This window comes from Prorops nasuta, unplaced genomic scaffold (assembly GCF_024137725.1).
Source record: "Prorops nasuta isolate Cenicafe-Biocafe unplaced genomic scaffold, Cenicafe_Pnas_1.2 PNAS00002, whole genome shotgun sequence".
NCBI classification, from domain to species: domain Eukaryota; kingdom Metazoa; phylum Arthropoda; class Insecta; order Hymenoptera; family Bethylidae; genus Prorops; species Prorops nasuta.
Genome location: NW_027116799.1, coordinates 3,802,318 through 3,825,208, shown reverse-complemented (window position 1 = coordinate 3,825,208; position 22,891 = coordinate 3,802,318). Strand labels below are relative to the sequence as shown.

General features: G+C 37.5%; 1 protein-coding gene across 1 annotated transcript in view; it reads left to right on the top strand.

Annotated features, from left to right (window-relative positions):
* Positions 1-22,891, top strand: part of nAChRalpha6 (nicotinic acetylcholine receptor alpha6) — a 166,699-nt gene that overhangs the window by 136,657 nt on the left and 7,151 nt on the right. The window contains exons 10-13 of the mRNA XM_066740696.1: positions 21,268-21,377; positions 21,662-21,876; positions 21,964-22,164; positions 22,399-22,540. Of these exons, the coding sequence (XP_066596793.1) occupies positions 21,268-21,377; positions 21,662-21,876; positions 21,964-22,164; positions 22,399-22,483 (611 nt within the window). The 3' untranslated portion in view covers positions 22,484-22,540. The remainder of the gene's footprint in view (positions 1-21,267; positions 21,378-21,661; positions 21,877-21,963; positions 22,165-22,398; positions 22,541-22,891) is intronic.

Sequence of the window (22,891 nt, the reverse complement as noted above, 5' to 3'; positions counted from 1 at the left end):
TGTGCATAATAGATGAAGAACAAGAACAACTCAGCTACAGCTTTTTTGTCGCTCTTTCAAAAGTCTAATTTCATTATTACTCTAAAAATTACAGTGACGACAAGTGTAGTAGCTTCGAGTACTTCGAGACTGCACTACTCTCTCTCTCTAAAGCACGGATATATATGTATACACTTACACGAACCAACATACAAATCAGGAATCCGTCGTACGAGGTGCTGGAAATTTTAAATCTAAGCTACTTTTTTTTTCTATGAAAATTGTACGTAGTTAATAAGTTACGCGTACAGGTATTATACTTCGAAGAACAGTATTATAGTAAAGGAAAATGTTACGAGATTATGTTTTTCAAGTCACTGGTGGAAATGGGGTAAAAAGTATCTCATTATTTTACGAATGTAAAAGAGAACGTTTCGAGTGTGTGCATACACTGCAAAGGATAACATATTTCAACACACGCCGTACAGAAACATTAATTCAATCATATTGTACGCATTACAATAAATCTCGCGAGCCCCTAAAGCCTCTCTTTATGAGCAATTTAACAAGTTTATTTGAAAATTTACAAACATTACGTGCAAAACGCCATCGAATCTAATAAACGACAATTTCGCAGATCGAAATTAATCGGGGCAAGTGAAATTTATAAAGTGGTATTCATTATTACATTTGTCCAGTTTTTCCAGAAAATATTCCCACAGCACAACTTGACTTTATTCAATCGACCAATGAGTGTTATTAGGTTAGCCTTGTTGCAATTATCGCATTTCCATAAACATATTTTACTGGTATCGCAAGCTCGGAAAATATGTATCGTACCCCCACACACGTTTGTGGCATTTCATTGTACAATTTTACCATTGGTCAGAAATTATTCGAAATATAAGTTAGATGATGAAGTTCATTTTTTATCAGTTTAATAAAAAATTATACTGTAGAGCCAGCGCTTTTTAAAACGTGAAAAATTTCATGCAGTTTTAGAGGAGAGCTTCAGGGTAAATGAAGAAATCTTGACAAATTCATCGAATGGGAAAGTTTTGGTTAAAAATTGTAAGGGTCAAGTTACAAGCTACAATATTATACCTCGAAGGTCGAGTCTTGGCACGGATTGAAAATGGTCCCAGTCCGTTCGGCAATGCCAGACGTTCCACAGAAGCTGCGATTTGCCTCGGTCGATTTACGTAAGCATTTCTCCGATAAGTACGCGTGCCAGTAATCGTGGACCGTTATTTTACCAGTAATTATACCATCATTCCGAATACTATTACAATCATCCTTACTCCGACCGCATTACGAACCACTAAAATACACAGAACAAATCTGTACAGATGAAGTTAGATTAATCCGAATTTTTTTGTGTTCATATATACGCTGCGTACACTCTGGGAAATCGAATCGTTCCAAAATGTAAACACAATTTAAAGGTGCATTAGTTAGCTGGTGGACAAGACTTTTCCACATTGTTCAGCCTACCAGGCTTAGCACCGAGTCCCAAGCAATAAAAAGAGAGGCAATAAACCGACCGAGAATGACTAACCCTTATATACCTGTACTCGAATAATCAATCAAAAATTCTAATTTTAATATTATTAATTAAACATTTTTAAAACTGTTATCAATACATTGCTTTTATTTTTAAGATGAGAATGAGTCCAAACACGAAGCTAATCGGACGATTATTTCTGTATTAAATTTATCATGCAGTTCTCAAATTATTTAATTTTAATAAAACTTTTCTTTTGAATCATTTAGATAGGAATTTAAAGTATTTACACATATCTTTAATTACATATATATTTAAATGAAATAAATATTTATTCATCATTTAATAATATTTTTATACATAATTTATTTTTCGCCCTTTCTTAAAGGTTGCAAAAATTCCTATTTTCTTAGACATCGTATTAACTCCGATAACTGTTAATCGATCCTTTCTGCTATATTGTTTTATATATATATATATATATTTAAATTTATCAAATTACAGATATACAAAATAAAACATAGTTTCATTAGAATTTAATAAAATATGAACTACAGGATACACATAATACAGAAATAATCGTCCGATTAACCTCGTGTTTGAGCTCATTCTCATCTTAAAAATAAAAGCAATGTATTGATAACAGTTTTAAGAATGTTTAATTAATAATATTAAAATTAGAATTTTTGATTGATCATTCGAGTACAGGTATATAAGGGTTAGTCATTCTCGGTCGGTTTATTGCCTCTCTTTTTATTGCTTGGGACTCGGTGCTAAGCCTGGTAGGCTGAACAATGTGGAAAAGTCTTGTCCACCAGCTAACTAATGCACCTTTAAATTGTGTTTACATTTTGGAACGATTCGATTTCCCAGAGTGTACGAGTATTGGTATAGTTATTTCACTTTTATTCCAATATAGAAAAAATCGTTATACATTTTGAAGCATCGTAGGTAAAATAATACGACAGGAATTTAATCATCCTTGCTCCAACCACGAGGCAATAAAATATATAGAACAAATTAGTGCAGGAGAGCACTAAAGAAATGAATACAATCTCAACCATTCTGATTCACGCATGTTCTACTTAAAAGAATCGATAAAATGATTTCACCTCTGGTCGAATTTACAATTATACAGAAAAAATCGTTACTCAGTTTGAATCATCCTGCGTGAAATAATATGGCAGCATTGTAATACTGATTTTCCACAAAGCTACGCCCTTTCGCTAAATCGTGATAAACAGTTTGGTCGTGCTGTATGTAAAGTGAGAAATAAGCTATATATGTAGGTATATATATATCCTATATTCAGAGAAAATGAGCCATGCAGAGGCGAGCAGTGTATGAAATTACACTAATACTCGTGCAGAATCGTAAAAATATCGGATGGAAATGCGAAGGTGAAGCTGCAGATTTTCAAGAGAGTTGATAATAAAATTGCTGGTGTATTCGTTGAGTAATTTAATCGAAACGTCCGATCCGATCGGTTTTCGAGGCCCATTGTACGAGTTTTCAGAGGCAGCTGCGAATGAGTCGTGATAAAAATTGGAGGGGGACCTAGGAATGGAATGATCTCACGACTGCAAATTGGTATACCGAGCGTGTACGCGTAGTGGTGCGTATTACAGCACGCATTCGCGCGTGTATAACCGAGGCACGCAACTATGCACGCGTGAGGGAATTGTGGTAACTACTGTGGTAGGAAACATCGTAATTAATATTGACCGTAAATGCGTCCTTGTACACCGGTGAATCGCGCGATTGGCCAAGCGCAGGTGCACACAGCCGAGACAATTCGATCTCTCATTTATTCATCTGTGATTCGTCAGCGATTTGCAGCTAATTCACTTCGGCTACAAAATTCAACGAGAGAAAAGGGGGTAAGTGCACAGACACGTATACGAGTTACGAGGGAATAGCGAACGCAAAGCTTCTAACTTTACCATGTACATAATTAAGACTATATGCAGGCTTGATTCTTGCAAATTTATGTATTTACACCCTACATGATAGACGAGTTTCCATTGTAAGGTTGAGAGTATATTTATTAATCTAAAGTGAAAATAAAAGTAATTAACATATTGTGCGAGGGAGTTTGTTGCAAGAACTGTGATATTGCATATTAGTTTTCATTTGTTCGAAGCTCCATTAATAAGGTTTATTATATTTGCAATATATTTTAGCCGTGACTATTTTCCGTGTATTTTATTTTGTATCCTACGAGAATTTCTGAGTAATAAGCATGCAGGTATGTATATATATGGAGACTTTAATTTTCAGCTTATGATAATGGACTAAAGAATTTTGCAGGAGAGATCTTTTGTACCTCTCCTCATCGTACTTACCCCATTTTCAAGTGTATTGAATCAGAGAAATGGAGCACCATTAAGGTGAAAATCAATTCTGTCGACGGAGTAAAGATCTCGACTTTTGGCTTTAACCAGGATAAACGAGCGAATGGAGAAGCGACCAATTGGTTAATGTAGCGTATTTATAGGAATTTTTTTAATTCCCTCGTTTTATTTATATATATACATATATTGAATAAATTTCAAAGCCAGCGATGACAAACGCGGATTACTACGTTTCTCGAATTAATGCGATATTTTGTTTTGTATACTATATATACGACGGTTTCCTGACTCTCGAAATATAATAATACTCTTTGTACACAAAACATTTGACATTGTATTTATTATTTCACGATTAAATTATTTTTTCATCCCACCATTTCACTCTACATATCTATTACGCCTCTTTCTCTCTCCATCACTCTTTCGCAAACGTACATACACTTAATCCTATGAATCTATATTGAAAAATTTCGATTTTCTCACTTTGCATGACTACGCGAGCAAAGCTCTTCTTGTTTCAATGGACTGTTTCCACTATATTATATAATTAGAAGATATTGAGCGGTTTTGCTGCTTTTGCGCCGAAAGACCTCGGTATCTTATAATAAGCGAATTTCTTTATAATTAGCGTGCTTTTTCTAATCGTTTTTCTTTCCAATTCTCCATCTTCCTTTGCCGTTGTTAAAAGAATTTCCAAACGTCGAGTTGTACTTCTCTCTGTCTCTCTGTCTGTCTAACTATATACTCTATATCTGTCTTCCACTACCTTTCGTTTCACGTTGCAAGCTGCTGGTTCGTTGGGTTCTCTGAAAGTGCTTGTAATACTCGGACATTGCCTGTAACACTCTGCTTTCCACATCTACGTTAAGTATACACGTGTAATGTCTGTTGGTTGATGTTGGTATGTTTCGTACGTGCGTTATATTATATACATACTTTGACAATGCATATATATGTTTCAAATATGTATATATCTTAAATTATAATTATATGTATATATACATACTTATACATAAATATGTATATAATTGCGTAGAGATAATTATGTGAAAATTTCACTCACTTATATATATATACATAAAACAGCAGCCTTGTGCACGGATACGTTCCCGGGAAAAATGTTCAAGCGTTCTCATTCAAAATTCGTTTTCACTGAATTCTGCTCGTGCTAACAAAAAAGATTTCAATCACAAGCACAAGCTGTATCACTCTCGCGCGCTTTCATCATCGTTTGTACGCGATGCTACATGGCTATAAGACTCTCGCTCTCCGTGCTTTGACCTGAAAAGAAAGAAACCGAAAGTTTTCATTACGATATTCGTCATATATCTGTACATTTTGAAAATACCTAACGAGGACAAATAATCGGACGAAAAGTAGAGATAAAAGTGCTGCAAGCCTCGTTTGCTCGTTTTTACTACGAGAATATCTAATAAAATCGTAATTTCAGTGGTCTTTCCATCTACGGTTAACCATTTTTAGTTGCTAGAGTACTTTCGGTAGTTTTTTGGTCGAGAATGGGAAAAGAGAAGAAGACGTTGGCTATTTTACGTGGAAATATATTACACGCTTAAAATACGTGTACAGAGTTTTAGCGTGTGTACCGAAAGTTTCTGCTTCCATTCAATTGTAGCTACGACACGTTTAAGAAACTTTCACATTTATGGTGGCCCAACAATTATTGCCAGGGCTTTATAGATCGTTTTCATATTTCTCTGCGACAAGGAGAATAAGTTACGACGTTTAGTGAAATTGCTCGATGGCTGAGGCCAGGCTGCCCCCTTAATGGGTATGGTAAGGCCCTCTTGAAAAAATTACTTTTCAGTCGTATCGTGCTCTTTTCTCTTCTCTCTTCTTCTTCTTTTTTCTTTCATTTTTTTTTCTACGTTTCTTTCGCATCCACCAGTCTCCCACTCGTTGAAAAAGACAAATCCTGAGTGCAATACCGTAAAATAATAGGTGTGCGGTACTCGAATAAAAGAATTGAGCAGGCTTGTGTTTTTTAAATGCTCGAGTGTCTGTGGTTTCTCTTGATTTTTCTTGTTATTCTTTCTGACAGCCACTGGAGAATATTTTGCTCGACACCTTGAGTGTTTTGGGGTGAAGTATGCCACAATAGTTGATGACAAAGCTTGCGTGGTCGCGTGCTTTCCTACTGTAAGCAGGGCTTTTCAACGGAGGCTCGTGCTTCACAGTCTCCCTCCGTGACGGTAAGCTTTTAAGTCGACTCGTATTTACTTCAGCAGAAACTACGCGCAATTGAGAGCGTATTAAATGACGAGGATCGAAAAACTACCAGTCAAACCCTACCTGCTTGTCCCCATAATGGAGCCTGATCTACCACAACGACACACACGATATTCTCTTTCCTTTTTTTATCACGTTTCGCTCCAATTTCGAATCAAACTGTGGCTGCAGGGATCAGACGCTGCTTGATAATCAGGGCCAGGTCCGTTATAACGACGACAACGATAGAGTTGCCTGTGACGAGAATTCTTCAGTAAGAAGTAAAAAAAAACTTTTTTTTTGTAATTCCATGCAACTCGGACTACTTCCGCGCGAGACCTTTAAAGTAATTATCAAAGAGAACGGTATACCTACCACGATTTACAATCGACTGAAATATTGCTGAATAAAGAGTTCCTTAAAATTTTCGCTGTAAAGTTGAAGATTAATCAAACTCCCAATGGGGAGTATGGGGGTGATTCGAGATCCTTCGAGAACTTTCTTAATATCACAAGGAAAGTTTTGCCAGATCGCAAACACAAATTAACAATTTCATAGATAAATCGACGGAATTAAAATGAAAATTTGCCGCGGGGATCGAGCAGATTCGTATATCGTATATATAGTACATATACATATATTAGAGTTTTCGTTACGGAGAATTCGCAAGGACTGTGAAAATGCAACAGTTGTTTCGTCGCCTGTGCCACATAGGAAGAAAAGATAAAAAATAAATCAATTTCAAAACTGAGAAGAAAGGAAAGGAGGAATATTGCAGCAAAACTTTAACCATGTTACATTCTCAAGCTTCCAATATTGTCTACATATACATATATATATATATATATATATACGAAGGCGACGTGCACGCGGGAAGAAAGCTTGAAAAATTTTCACTATTAAAATAAAAGTAAGAGGTCGTTTGGGAGATTGGGAAGAAGCGATTTAGCACGATGGATCGGTATGTTTTGATGTTGCAACTGCGTCGTAAATGTATGCTGATAAGCGGAAGCACTTTTCCGTCTACATGGTACAACCTTACGACCATTGGACGGTGCCAATAGAGTTCGCGAAACTCCACTAAAGTCAGTCATAAAACTGGAAACCGGTAGAGGCGGTGTCGTGGCCACAATGGTCGTGTTGGTGGTTCGGTAACGAGTGTTGTAACTCTGAATAAACAAGATGCTACCCCCTTTCCTCTCCCCCACGCTCTTTCTTGCTTCCTTCACCCACCTCATTTCCGGTTTCCCAGTCAGATAGCTGTGATAAACTTCGCGAAGGAAATGACCAATGCAATAGTGAAGATTTTTAACGAAAGAGAAATATAAAAATTTAATACCATCCACTTTAAGGGTTGAGAGGGTGCACGTCGCCTACGTGGATATCGACGGCGATCCAGGGGTGTGTGTGTGTGTATGATGTTGCAGGTGTGACGATCCTGTTGTCACAGACGGTGTTTTCCCTGCTGGTGGCCCACGTGTTGACGCGAACGTCCGAGGCGGTGCCACTTATAGGTACCGACCACCATTGCACCTTTCTCCTTCGATTTTTACAATTTCCTGGAAGCTTACTCATTTTCCTTCAACGTCCACCGTTTCCCGAATCTCCGCATTTCCCAATTCCGAATATGAGAGTAACGAGAAAAATCGCTCGTTCCGTGCACCGTCCCTTTTCTTTCCCACCCTTTTTCATCCCTCCAGATTATTACCTTTTTCTAAATCACTTCGATACTATAGAAAATTCAGTGGTTACCTCTATTCAGGTTCAGACGTATCATCTAAACATTCGATACATATGTATTTTTCTGCATTATAAATATTTATTAGAAAATTAAATCTACCACTTGAGATTATTTTGAAGATCAATTTACTTTATAAAAAAGTTATTTGTCGTTGATCAAATTCGTGGAAAATGTTCCGAGATAATGTATGTATGTACATACACACTTTAAAATCACTTGGATATTGCAGAGAATTAAGTAGTTACCTCCACTCGGGAACAGACGTATCGTCTAAATATTAAATACATTTTTTCTGCATTATTAAATATAATATTTGAGATTTATTTGCAGATCGATTGATATACGCTTTAAAACAGTAACCGATCGTCGAGCAAATTCTTGGAAATTTTGTTTTGTTACTGTGTGAGATATTGTATACACACACTTGTGTCATATATTAATAGCAGTACAATTCGACCATTGCTACTCGTACACGATGCGCGCTAATAAAACTTCGTCGTTTGTCAATCTGTTGCCAAAACTTGAATTTCGTTGCAACCTCAAATTTCGCTGCGGTTTCTCGTGTCAAAAGCATCGCGTGTCACGCGAGACTTTATTCGAATAATAGATTCCCTCTCTCCCCCCTGTATACCCACCCCCCTACATATGCCTCTCCGGCCCCCCGCCCTCCATTTTTCAACGTCGCGCATAAACCAACGAACTCTCGCTTTATTCTGTCGAAATTATACGATCGCGCCAAATATAGCTCACCCTTTAATTAGATTTTTCGAGCGATATTTTTATTTCCACGAACAACAACGAGTACGATAAATCACACCGGCCGATCGTTAGAGCCTTTGCCAGAATTTGCGTTATTCGGCCAACTACCAAAAACAAGTATTAATTAGAGCCGCACTATCCCCTGATTGATTATCCCAAAACTCATATCGTTACCAAAGCAAGGTCGAAGCATCGATGCTCTCGACGAGAGAAAAAAATACATCAATAATATGCACAAAATAAATAAAACTTTCTTATCAGAATAATTATACCGTACAAAAGAGAATTCACCAACACCGAATATAATTTGCAAGGAATTTTAGTAATTAACCAGACAAAAAATAAGTATTAATTACCACCACACTGTCCCCTCGTTAATTATCCCAACCCACATCGTAATTAATGCAAGGTCGTAGCATCGATGCTCTCGACGGAAGAAGATAATTTCGCGAAACGAAAAAGCAAAGCTCGCTAAGTGTGTTAATTTAAAATATATGGAAAAAAGAAGTGTTTGGTAAAACTTGGTGAAAAAAAAGTGACAAGGGGTAAAAGTACGCCAGTGAGACCCGCAAATACCTGGTACATTCTTCAATGGACATTTATGATTAACGATACGGCTTTGTCGAGCGGTTTGCTTTTGCGCGCGGTTTTAGCGAGAAAATTCAGGGCTTTTTGCCTTTTCACGGGGGATGGAGCCGCTCATAATTATTTATATATGTATATGAAAAAGAAAGAAGAATAGAGAAGGGGGTGGTTAATGCGCGAGGGCTCTGTGCACGGGCGAGTCGCGGTTCTCTGAATAAACGAAACGAAAAGTGAAAATGCTACATATAATACAAATTTAAAAAATATATGTGTATAGAAATGGTAGGAGAGGTTTGTGCGAGTATTGAGTGTGGCTGGGGCGCGTGAGAGCGTGTGTGTGTGCGAATGCTGCCAGAGGGGATGCGTACATTACAGGCAATGTCTGCTGAATGTAATCATTGCTTAACACATGTTTCGAGAAAGACCAATGCTTGCACATTAGGTTCTCGTCAGGTAAGGAATGCGTTGATATGCACGGTGGCTACCCCCCCCCCCCTCTCTCTCTCTCACTCACCACTCCCACGTACATCGATGAACAATATAAAAGAAAAACAAAAAAAGCATTGAAAATATTAACCCAACCCGCAGCTGTCATTCGTCACAAAAATATCGTCTGCGAATTCGCGTGATCGACGAGAGATTTTAGCAAACCTGCGTCGTCACTACCCTCATCCGTAATCTGGCTTTTTTTACAACCGTATCGAATTCATAGGACACAATATCGACGAGACCGATCAATCCAATAGCGACCGTTCTTATCAACCCTTCTTTACCGTGGCTTGATCGATGAACCGATTCTTCAATAGCAGTTACCGTCAAGTTTCTCTTCTCGCTGTAACTCTTGCTGCTTTCAGCTTTTCTCTTTTCCTCTGTTCTCGCCTTTTGTGTATATATATTTGTATATAAATGTATACTTATATATATATACATATATGTATCTTAAGACTATATGGCATCAACATCATTCACAGAGCACACATGAACTTGAAAACCCTTCTCGGTTGTTTGATACAGTGGCTTGGTAGCTCTATCCAAGCAGGATGTTTTCGATAAAAGAGAAAAAGGAACGACAAATAGCGAGGAAAGAAAAAAGGTTTGTCAGAGAGTTATCTGGATGGTTGATAAGGAAAATTTAGGATGTAGGAGAAAAAAGACAGCTGCTATCCCTTCCATTGACGTAAAACAGAGGTTATTGTGTGTTATCAGGGTAGTAGCCTAGGGGTAGGTTTATTTTTTGTTGAACCAACTTGCATTTTTTTTATAATAAGGGTACACGTGACGTTGCAATGGTGTACAAGCGTCAGCTAAACAAAATAATAATGAATGCCGAGGTATTATAATCGATATTTTCGTAAACAAAACGCGGAAATTATTCCCTCGAAAAAATTAATTATTTGAAACTGTGGGTAGCTCGTTAGACTCGTTTCACCTGTATTGGGCGTGGCTAACCGTTGTTATAGAGTGTAATACAGGCTGGTCCATCGAGACGAAGCGGTAATTTTCAAGAATCACTGGTTTTACATAAATAACTGTCGAATGCAATTCAGAAAATAATGTATAGTATTGTACAGGGACTCCGAGGGCTTTAAAACGAACATTTGCCACTTGACACTAGTGCGAAGGGGTTGTAATGGAACCAAGTGAAGGGAGCTAGTTTGAAAGAAATTTGTGATTCCTGAAAATGACTCAGAGTCCTTTCCAATGGTTCACCCTGTAGATTTTAGTTTAAATAAGCAAATATACACACTGGATACACCTAGAGGTGTGCCAGAAATTGCTATTGACGGATCTTATACGGTTCTGTAATTGAAACGCCATCGATGTACACTGCTTACTTCGACGCCAGCTCCCATCAAATGCTCGGGAATTGAATTTGTTACCGCAAAACCTGAGTAAATCCTGCCAAATGTCCTTGAAACACTTGTGTACCGTTCTAAACGCGCCAGTTGATTCGTCACTGAAACTACCCATCTTATTTGCGCAGCAAACACTAGTCCTGTAATTAATTCACGTTTAATAATTATCCTTTCCATGAGTGTAGAATATCGAAGCTTGGTTCCTTCAAATAAGTAACTGAAAGATTCTAATTGCTGAGATGAAAAGATAAAACTTGGAGAACATTAGAGAATAATAAAAACACTCGTTTCTTTGCTGAATTCGGAGTAGATGAATTTTTGTTTCGAGCAAACGTTGCTAATTTCATTAAAAAGAAATTCCGGCTGAGCATCTCCTTTTATTTTTCCCCTTTCGGTAACTTCTTTTTTTTTAATGGATCATTGAGAGGTATAATTTCCAAGCGAGACGCGTATAAAACTGTTGGCGGTGTCCGTCCAAGTAAAAACGGTGCATAGGCGTCCCTCTCGAGGGGTTAAATATTAAGAATTATTCATATTTTTCATCCAACGCCATAATTAATAGACGTTTATTAATGCATGAAAAGCTTCAGTTTTTCCATGCAATTTTCTCATGAAACTTTCCCTACTATCACAGTTTCATCATTTTATATCTTTAGCTTTTATTTTTATACTTTTAAAACTGATAACGAATCTTCGAGCACACAGCGGTTACATCCGCGAGAAACGACTAATTTTTAACACGTAAATTTATTCATAAATGAAAAACCACCCTATTTTCGACACTTCACCTAGATTTAACCCCTTAAGAGTGGAGGGTGTAGTTTTCCTCTTTTTTTATTTGAAGTAAGCTTATAGTGTGCTTATAGGGTGGAATACCGAAATGGTCGGAAGCCAACGCGAAGAAGAGCGCGCAGCGTCCTTCGTTGAAATTTAAAGGCTCATGTAAATTCAAAGAGAAAGATGCGAGCGAGTAAAATTTCTCCGACGAATATCGCTTGCGTGAAAAACTTCTTTATAGAGCGTTCCACTTGATTTTATTTGAACCTCTTCCCACGCTGGTACTCGAGGCACCTGCCGTTGGGAAAAGAGCAAACGTTTGTACCTACTACGTGTACCTGTTTCATATCTGGCTGCTCGCATACCTGCATAATTGACCGATATTTTCCAGCCGTGAGTTTTCCTTCTACCATCCATCTCGCGCCAAAATTGAAAAGCAATCAAATTTCGTCCTTTTGTCTTGTGTGTAACGTTGTAACAATTTATTTCCAGAAACCTATTCCAACCTCATCGAATACCGCAAATTTCTCTAATACGATTTTATTCGATTTATCGTAAATACAAAATTAGAAATTTTCGATACCTACGCCTATGCAGAAATAGTACCTTTGCACCGTACACTGTGACCACGTGGATTTATATTATTGAAAAAGTGGCAAACTTCACGTGGTTATCTATATATCAATGGAAGGGATAGGGATAGATATTCTACCATGATTATTTGCTTCGGTAAAGTGTAATAATTAAGGAAACAAGTGACTGTATCTCGGAAGAGGGACGCTTGGGAATTAATGGAATGACGGGTGTTTTCACATAATCATTAATCGTATCGTCGTTAAGGGGTTCTCATTTTCAGCTAACCACGAGAACGCAAGACGGGCTCTGACCTCAATGTAATCGGTAAACAAACACGAATAGGGTTGCTAGTGAGACCGAGAATAGCTTTAGTATACATATACACAGGACTCTCCACTTAAAATGTCCCAGAGCATATATGTAGATACTGTAAGAATAAGTTTATCCTTGTAAGTGTATAAGAAATAAAAAAAATTTCAAAACCACTTAAAATTAAATTCGCAAAATTATAATATTTTTTACAGTCACTCAATTAAAAATAAACGTTTTCCACGCCTATGCTTTGGGATGTAAGTGGCATACGTAGAGCAGGGACAGAAAGAAGAACAATTAAACTATACCATACATATAATAATGAAACAATTGAAAAGAGAAAGAAACGAGCACAAAGAGACGCGAGAAAATATTGAGTGCGTCGTTGGCTCTGATACCACACCGCCTACGCCTATGTATACCCTCCTGAGCTACGTACACAAAACCCCTTCGGAAGGATTGTGTGCGTGTGAATGTGTGCGAATGCCGTCACGCTCGATCTTGGCTGCTTATTAGTATACTTTTATCACTACAGTACGATTTTCCGAACTCTATCTATCTGCGAATCTCAATTATAGTCCTTATGATTAGTGTATTGGTAGTGGTTAAGTATACGTGCGATAGCCCACGTTTCACCCCTCTTATCTTTTGCGTAACGCAAGGAAGCAATTATTGAGAGAAAACCTTGTCGTGTTCCACACCCAAGCACCGTTCAATCTCTAAAGCTTGAAGCAAGAAAAAAAACATAATCTATCATTGGATCATTCTTACGTATTTCTGAACTGTTCTGTATATCCCCTGACACTCCCTGATCCTTTCTTCTCTATATCTCTATCTCTCACTCATTCTCTTATACTTATCTCTTCTCCTTTTTCTCAATCTATAGTTGTGGCCTGCCTTCCTATATTGCTCTGCAGTCGCAAGTTTTCTCCAATGCGTAGCTCAACTTTTCCTCTATCACTGAGTAATATATTAATTGAGTATGGTACTTCTCTATGAGAGGCTAATGTTGGTATCGCTGTCTCACCTTATATTATTGCGTATAATCATGATTTTGCAAGGCAGTCTTCTCTTCACTATTGTGGTTACGGTCATGTTCAAATTCTCTCATCTCTGCAATTATTTTTCTATCGCAAGGTCGCACACACGTATCAGCGAAGGTATTCACGAGTTTTTGCTAAACACGGTAGAATTATTTTTTTCACTCTTGCTCTTTTTCTCTTTCTCTCTCTGTGTCTTTACTAATTCTAATACTATTATCACTACTACTACTATTCTCTTAGTTTCTCTTTGCCCTTACTGTCGAAGTCGTAAATCACTGAATCACCTGCTTCCTTCGTAACGAACGGATCAAAGTGTTTCTTCCAGACTTCAGGCATCTCGGCAAAGCTATCTTTCACGTTAGCAGCAGATCATGCAGTAGTCGACAGTAGAGAGTTGAACGCTGAACGCGGTATTCCAATCTCCTTGTAATGATGATTAGGTCTGCTGTGCATGGCGCACCTTGACTCTTCGATTGCGGAAGCACCAGCGTATTATTTCATTGTACTCTTATATATACTATATTATAATGATACTTACATTATCTTTATCAGAAACAATGCATTATTGATACTATTACTACTATCTAAAACGTTACAATACTACTTACATAATATTTTATTAGAGATTCATCATCACAGCCTCGTTACACAAAATGGCACTGCTCGACTAGTTTGCTCCATTCAGCAGCAAAAATAACTGTGAACGATCAGCGATTTAGATTGTCAAAGACATTAAGGGGACACTATTTTATTCAGATTATCGTGTGACATCGATGATACCATTTAATTTCATTAAACAGTATCCCTTCGATTGCAGGCAGAGGTATACGTTAATAGTTTTCCCTTTAATTTATTCACAACCATAATAATAATATTAATAATTCCTCAAGCAGAAAATTGCAATCTTTTAACATTTTGAAAAAAAAAAATGTAAAGGAATTTTTTCATTTTCCAAATGATACAAGCGTCAATCCACCGAAACTGTGGTAACAGATTTCATTTGACCGAACGAGAGTAGCTAAAAGGTTTACAAATTGTCAAACACTCGAGCACCAGTTTTTAAATAAACAGTGCTTTTGACGAAAACGAGAGAACGAAATTTTATGCTCATTTTCAGATTACGTCAGGAAGAGTATTATGATATTTACAGAATATTAAAAATTGAGTTATTATAAAAGTTAAAAATAAAATTTCTCCCTCGTGTCAGATACATAGCTGCAGATGACATTGAGTTCAACGTTCGGATAAAGCTTTCAGTGGGTATTCGACCAAATGGTATTTTCGCGACTTTTGGAATGAACCATCAATAAAAATGTATTAGCTTAAGAGGACTTGAATGATGTAGAGAATAATCGATCCTTGCTATCGTATAATTAAATCCTCTCGAATCCACGAGTATCCTTCGTAGATATTTGCAAAATGAGGAAAGAATCGTCTTACAAAATAGTTTTGATAAAACACGAGTGTTACATAGTATATATATATATATATATATACCAACTCTTTCAGTCAGCACCCGATTAAAGCAACTTCTGGCTGCTCTGTTACACACATATATATATATATATATATATATACATATACACTCACACACACATTCAGCTAGAAACTCCCATCTATCACAAGAGACTTTAAATTAAAGCCATGCAAAATGCACGCGATTTCTCGGGATTAAAGTCTAGCTAGTCGAATCAACGCGCACTGCCAATTAACGATTATCGCTGCAAATTAAGTTTCCGTCGACTGAAAGTCGCCATTCGCCTCATTTTTGTCTCACGAATATCCTCTTTTGGCCAAACGAGACTCGCGCTAAACGAAGGACGAAAATCGCGTGCAACGACACACGCAAGTTCGTTATTAAAGCTTCATTCTGGCGGATATTCAATTCCGAGCGATTACTGCCTCGATAATACGACTCTCTTCATTAGAACGAAGGAGAGAACAGCGAGCGAATTTACTGCAAGCACCAATACTACTTTATTAATAAGTCAACTTCCGACCCACGATTACTCGCGTCGTTATATTGCAAAACTTTCAATCTCCGTCTCTCCATTTAACGTGCCATTGTACTGCTTCTAGTTGGAGAATTTATACTTAAAAATACAGAAAATTACCTTTACACGCGCAGCTGTATAGCGTATGCATGTGTAATGCTCGCAGCATTGAAAATTGTCGGATTTACGTCGGTAAGTTGACGGGATGATATTTTGGCGAATATTCCGAGCGAGCATTTTTCCAGCTCTAGCAATGGAAAAAAGTTTGCCGAAACTCGTAAAAGGCTGACTTATTTAAGTATCCACGTGTGCTATCGGAGCACGTTCGTATTCTCGGGATACGTAAGGTAAAATGGCTTTTCTTCCCTTTCTCGCAAGTAGCTTCGTTCTCCCCGAGTTCGTTCCTTCTTCCTACTCAGCCCTTCCTGTTTATCTCCAGCTTCTTTTTCTTCGACGAGTACTTGAAACTCGGGCAGCAGTTGCCGGGCGTCGTGCAACTTTCACGAGCATCGCAGACTGAGAACATTTGCTATTTTATTCCCGTCTGTGCCTAGAATGCCGAGACCACATTACTCCTCTTCCGTCTGCCACCCCCTACCTTTCCAAACCATTCTCGCCTCGCGCTTCTTATCTAATTGTTCATCTGACTAGTAGTAAAAGTCACCATAATTCCGACAATCTTTAGCATTTTGTCCTTTTCCTCTAAATTACGACGGTGGAATTATACCAATGTGGATCAATTTTAGTTTTATTCGGTAGACGCGTGCTCGATTGTGTGGATAACGCTAGTTTTTTTTTATTGCATGTGGACTTGGAACTGCTCGGGGTGAAAATATTACATTTTTATCCGAGACATTTTTGTCTGTTATTTTTTATATAATTATTCGGTAGACTAGTAGTACAAGTCATTACAATTCTGACCATTTTTAGCATTCTGTTCTTTTCCTTATAAAATTACGACGGTTAAATTATCATTTGGAATCGATTTTAGTTTTATTCGGTCGCCACGTGTTCGATTATCAGCTTTAGTTTTATTGGGTAGACAAGTGTTCCATTATCAAATTTGGTTTTATTCGGTAGACACATGTTCGATTATACGTATAATATCAGTTTTCGTACCACTGCAAAGTGGACTAGATTTCGCTGCGAGGAAATGCATTTCGATTTCAAAATTTTCATCAAAACCATTCTCGCTTCGCATTTCGTACTACTTGTCCATCCGACTAGTAGTAAAAGTCGCCATAATCCCGATAATCTTTACGCTCCATCGCTTTCCCTAAAATTACGTTGGTTAAATAATCACCGCGAATAAACTTTACAACTTTCTTCGATAACACGTGTCGTCATGTTAAAATACACGAATAACTACACTTTTCGTACACTACTAAAAGTATACTCGAGCTTGCCGCGAGGGAAAATATTTTAATTCCAAAAATTTCCTGGGAACCATTCTCGCTTCATATTTCGTGGTAATTATCTATCCGACTAGTAGTAAGAGCAACCATAATCCCGACAATCTTTACACTCCATCGCTTTACTCAAAATTACATCGGTTAAATAATTACCGGGAATAAACTTTACAGCTTTGTTCAATAGATAAGTGTGTCGTTACGTTAAAACATACATATACCAACAGTTTTCACGCACTACTAAAATTGGTCTTGGACTCGACACGAGGAAAAATATTTTATTTTCTGAATTTTCATCAAAACCATTCTCGCTTCGCAATTTGTACTACTTGTCCATCCGACTAGTAGTAAAACTCACCATAATCCCGCCAATCTCTATACTCCATCCTTTTCCCCAAAATTATGTCGGTTAAATAATCATCGTGTATAAACTTTACAGCTCTCTTCGATAGAGGCATGTGTCATGTTAAAATACATGAATAACAACAGTTTTCGAACACTGCTAAAAGTGGACTTGGACTCGCAGAGAAGGAAAATATTTCGATTCGAAAGTTTTCGCCCCGGCTGACTACCGCCAAGAAAAAAGTATATAAAGCAAAAGGAAATTAGTGCTGAGAGAACTCTACAGATTCCAGTTGCAATCTTCAAAAGAATTTTTCCTTCCATAAAGAAACGTTTATTTTTTTACGTTGGAAACTTTGAAACAGGAAGCTCTCCAAAACTGCTGGAAGAATGTCGCGAAAGATTGTACTTCTGAAAATGCTCGACGTCGATATTATTTTTCGGAAGGAAGCGAGGAAAAAAAGAATGCTGTTTGGTCGAGAGTTAATCGATACGGTGGATAACGATGTGAAAAAAAACTGTTCGCACGTGACGACACAGCAAGAGTACTTCCCGATGATCGCTGGCAGTAATCAAGGAACAGGATGTCATAAACGAGCGCCCTCGCTAGAAGGAAACGAATGGGTTTCTCCTTAAAAGGAGAAATAATCGGCCCAGTACTGACAGATCCAAGAAATAAGCGAAAAAATGGAGTAGAGCATCTGTAAGGAGGTTCGTTTACTCAGACTCAAACATGAAAACTTTTCATTCCAGTTATGTTAGAGTCCACAGAGATGCAACAACATTCTTCTCCCTTGCTGAACTTTACTCTCTTCAGGATCAATTTTAATTCAAGTTTAATTTTATCAGTGAAACATGTAATAACATCCATTCGTATTTTTCTTTAATTCCACAAAGATTTAATATATAAAATGAGAATAATTCCTCTTACTAGTAAAAGGTATATTTTTCCCTTCCAATTCGATTATAAATCGATATAAAGCTTCGAAAGGACTGATTTTTTTTACAGAACGCACAGAAACAATTACTTATATTGCCTTCAAGCCAAGTTCCACTTTGAAGTAATTGAAATAATTCGACTCGTAGCGAAACTGTTTACTTTTCACTGTAGGGAGAGACTCAAAGCTAAATTACTCATTATTCCCCACCGAAGACGGTTGTCGATAGACGTATCTTTATAATTTTCAACGGTAGTATATAGGTTCTATTGAACTTTTTAAATAGAAAGTTAAAGAACGAAATGATATTTACGATCCACATTTTACGATCCCAATTGATCAAGGGAGTTCTAGCAACGTTCGATTTACCTCCCCAGTATAAAACGAGTTATAAACTTGAAATGAAATTTTCACAAAGTTCGTATTACGTATAGGTGTTTGAAATCTAGCGGTGATATACCACGCGTGATACAAGCAAGTAATCTACGTTAAGTACGTACTACCTATAATATTGGAATGAGGTTTCTCAAAATATTATACGTAGCACTGTATTATATAAACATAGCTATATATAAAATAATGAAAGTGCTGTTGGTACAATTACGCCACAAAGCTGTGCTTTTGTCAAACGCAGAAAATTCGTTTTTACGGTTTTGTCACGCAGCGTAATCTCCGTTATACACACACAAGCTTGTATTTATATATAAACTAAACTTGTAAACCTCCAGACACTCGGCGATGATAGATACATTTAATAATATAAAGGAAGAACGTTGTTCGCTTCGTATCACAGTATACCTCTGCCTGCTTCGATTTTATTGAAATTTTTATTTCACAAGAAATTGATTTTGTCAATATGAAAATACTCGATACGTGCCCCAGTGCCGTATAAATAAAAAACTGTCCAACCCAATTGTACGTGATCTCTAAAAATTCGCTAGGAGGAACTGAGTCAGCAGTGATCGTATTGCTAATCGCGTTTGGCGTGACCCTAAAACTCTTTCTATGGAATGAAAACGAGATAATTACTTTGGCATACAACGATTAATCACAATGGCCGACGCTTAAAAGTGGCTCGGTGAATAAAGAGTAACTTTCATAGCACATTCGAGATTTTTACGAGGTGACCTATTGTTTCATTTTATAGGGGAACGTTTTCCAGGCCTCGATAAACTTAATCGCTCGTTTACAATAAACCGTGCGGGACTTCTCGAATGAGGCGCTAATTTACGAAAGTCGACTACAAATCGCCAATTCCAATCTTGGAATCAAGCTATTGAAAGTGATTTTATAATTATTGTACAGCTATTTCTCGCACCACTTAAGTCAATTAAAAACTATTCTGTACAAAAGAACGAGCTATTATACTTAATTGAGACATTTTCTCAACAGAAAAGATTACTTCTTCAACTTTATTGTGTTCATTTTTATGAATTATATATAAATACTTTACGTATTGTCTGTAAATACTTGTACATATTTATACTTGGATAATTCTGTGTAATAGCACAATACACGCTAAACTATAATAATATACAAGTCACTATATTCTTAGTACTGTGCATACAATTTGTTATCATTAAATTCGCATGGATATGCTTTTAGTACACACTTGTGCATTTTACACGATACGTGGCTTACTCTTATCAGGATTATATATATATATATATATATATAACCGTGGGAACTTTTATTTCTTGCATTTTCCTTTCTTATTCTTCAGTTTTTTTGTTAAAGATCTTTGCATCTTGCGGACTTAACTTAAGACTTAGTTTATCGCAGCCCGGAGATTCTCACGATTGCGAGAACTCCGTTAAGTGCATCCCGTATTAAGGTCGTAGAGATGCAGCTTATATATATAGTATATAATAATACGTATAACTGTGTCGTTTTCAGTGATTTATGTGTTTGTGCATTCGTGGTGACGTAGTTTGCATGTTATGAAATGTTCATCGTTAAATCTCTCTCTCACCGAACGTAAATAAATGTAAAACTCGTTGCACTTTTCATTCGATAAAGTGTAAAGAAATAATGAGTGAACGAGAAAACAAGATCGTAACAAAATAAAATAATCGAATGATCAGTGGAGTTTGGTACTCGTTTTTCTTGTTTTCCTGCAATTGTATCGCTCCCATTTAAAAGCACAAGTAAGTACTTTGCTATCGTTCAAGTTTGTGTAGCAACAGCACATGTTGTACTTTCTCTAAAAAAAAAAATATATATATATAGTATATATTGCGTGTTCCGCGCGACTATCTCACCTTCCTTTCACTCTTCGCCTGTCTCAACGTCTGTCTCTCTATCTCTTCTATATTTCACATAAATGCATCTGTACTATCAAGTAGTAGATCCAAACGGATCCTCGGACGCGCTCTCGCGCCACAGGAGTGCCTGGGAAGGAGTGATTCATGAAGTGTGTGCTTCTCTACTCGTAAGAGAACTCGGGGAATCCCCGTGGCCGAGGACGCACCTCACAAAGCCACGAATAAAAATATAACGCGTTACTTTCTTGCCACTCTTTCGTTCCAATTGCTCGTGGGCGAATCGAACGAACGAATGGATCGATAGATCGAATGAAAAAGTGTGTTTCTGGCGCTCGGAGCAAATCCCCCGACTTCTCCGTCCGTGTACGGCGAAAAACGCGCGCGAACAGTCGTATCGATGAAAGATTGGCGGAAAATAAAATTCCCTAGGAAAGGAAAAAAATAACGTTGATCCTCTCGTAATCTTTCATCGCTGGAGAAAGCGACTACGCACGCGTTGCTATATTCTAGCGTTTATTTAATAATTATTACACACGCCATTTCTGTGACTAATCGCATATTTTCTGTTCAATTTTACTCGGGGCATTTTTCGGAATACCTCGATTCAGGGTCGTACTTCAACTGCATCATGTTCATGGTGGCCAGTAGCGTAGTCCTGACCGTTGTTGTGCTCAACTATCATCACAGAACGCCAGACAGATACGCCATGCCAAACTGGGTAAGTGCTTTTGTGCAGAAACTACATTCCATAAGCCAAGAAATGCCCAATTCTTTCGTGTCCCTCGCTACGTACCATTACACCCATTTAGGACAATGCTTCGCTCACCGAAACTTTAAAGTACCTCGTAGCCACTGCCGGTGCTAGTGAAGTTTCATGCTTCAGAGAAGAAACTCTTCTGGATTGCGAATTTTCCACGTTTTTCCTTTTTTTATGCATTTCTGTAATTTTATTTAATCAGTTTAATTGTACAATAATAATTAAGAAATAATTTTCTTGTACAGGTGAAAACAGTATTTTTACAATGGTTGCCATGCTTGCTGCGGATGAACCGTCCTGGCAAAAAAATTACGAAAAAAACTATTCTCATGAGTAATCGAATGAAGGAGCTCGAGCTTCAAGAGAGGAGTAGTAAAAGTTTACTGGCGAATGTTTTGGATATTGATGACGATTTCCGGCATGGAAATAGCGCGGCGAATCCTGCCTCTGGTTACATCAGGTACGTTGTTGATTAACAATTTTCAGGGAATTATACATTATTGCAGTGAAAAAAAATTATTTATTAAAAAATGTCATAAAAATGCAGTAGATCGACATATGGAACGCCACTTTCCGGTAGACCAGCGACGGTGGAAGAGACGTCAGCGTCATTACCACTGAATGGCATGCAAAGGGAGCTTCGTACGATTCTGAAGGAGCTACAGTTCATTACGAGTCGAATGAGAAAGACGGACGAGGACGGAGACGTTATTAGCGACTGGAAGTTTGCTGCCATGGTGGTCGATAGGTGGGACCTGAATCAATGTTGATATTTCTTACCTCAGTCTCACCCCAGCCCCATTCACCACACCACCATCCCCTTTCGAAACTCTTTTTCCTCCGATGCCTTTCAAATTCATGCTAAAACTTCCTCAGCCATGAATTAGAAATTCTCCAAGCTTCCTACTTTCTTCAAGTTTTTCAAAACCTGCCCAAGTTTCGTGATTAAAATGACTAATCGCCACGATTCTTCATTCACCAGGCTCTGCTTGTTCGTCTTCACGCTATTCACCGTTCTGGCCACGGTGGTTATATTGCTGCGTGCGCCTCACATAATCGTCCAGTAACAGACTGTCCGGGTGAAGCCTCTGTACAAATGCACAATTAGTGCCTCCTGGAATTTTGTAAGAAATGTATTTTCTGTCTCTTTATTATATGGAAAACCCATCGACTCGTCGGTTCATATAAAGATTGATGATACAGCTGTCGCATGAACAATACCACTGTTTCGTGGAACGTCTTCTAGCCAGTCCATCAATTTACCAAAATTGACACTGAAATCAGAGTGCATTATCATTAAACTTTGCAACGACTGATAATGCGACAGGTGTAACAAAAGCAAGATTAACGTCCTGTGATATTTTATTCTTTCAACGTGTATAGTTTTCGATAATTTCCATCAGCTTCAATATATAAATTAACCAATAGTGGAAAATTGTGAATTATAATTTCTTAAAAATCCATTCAAAGACATA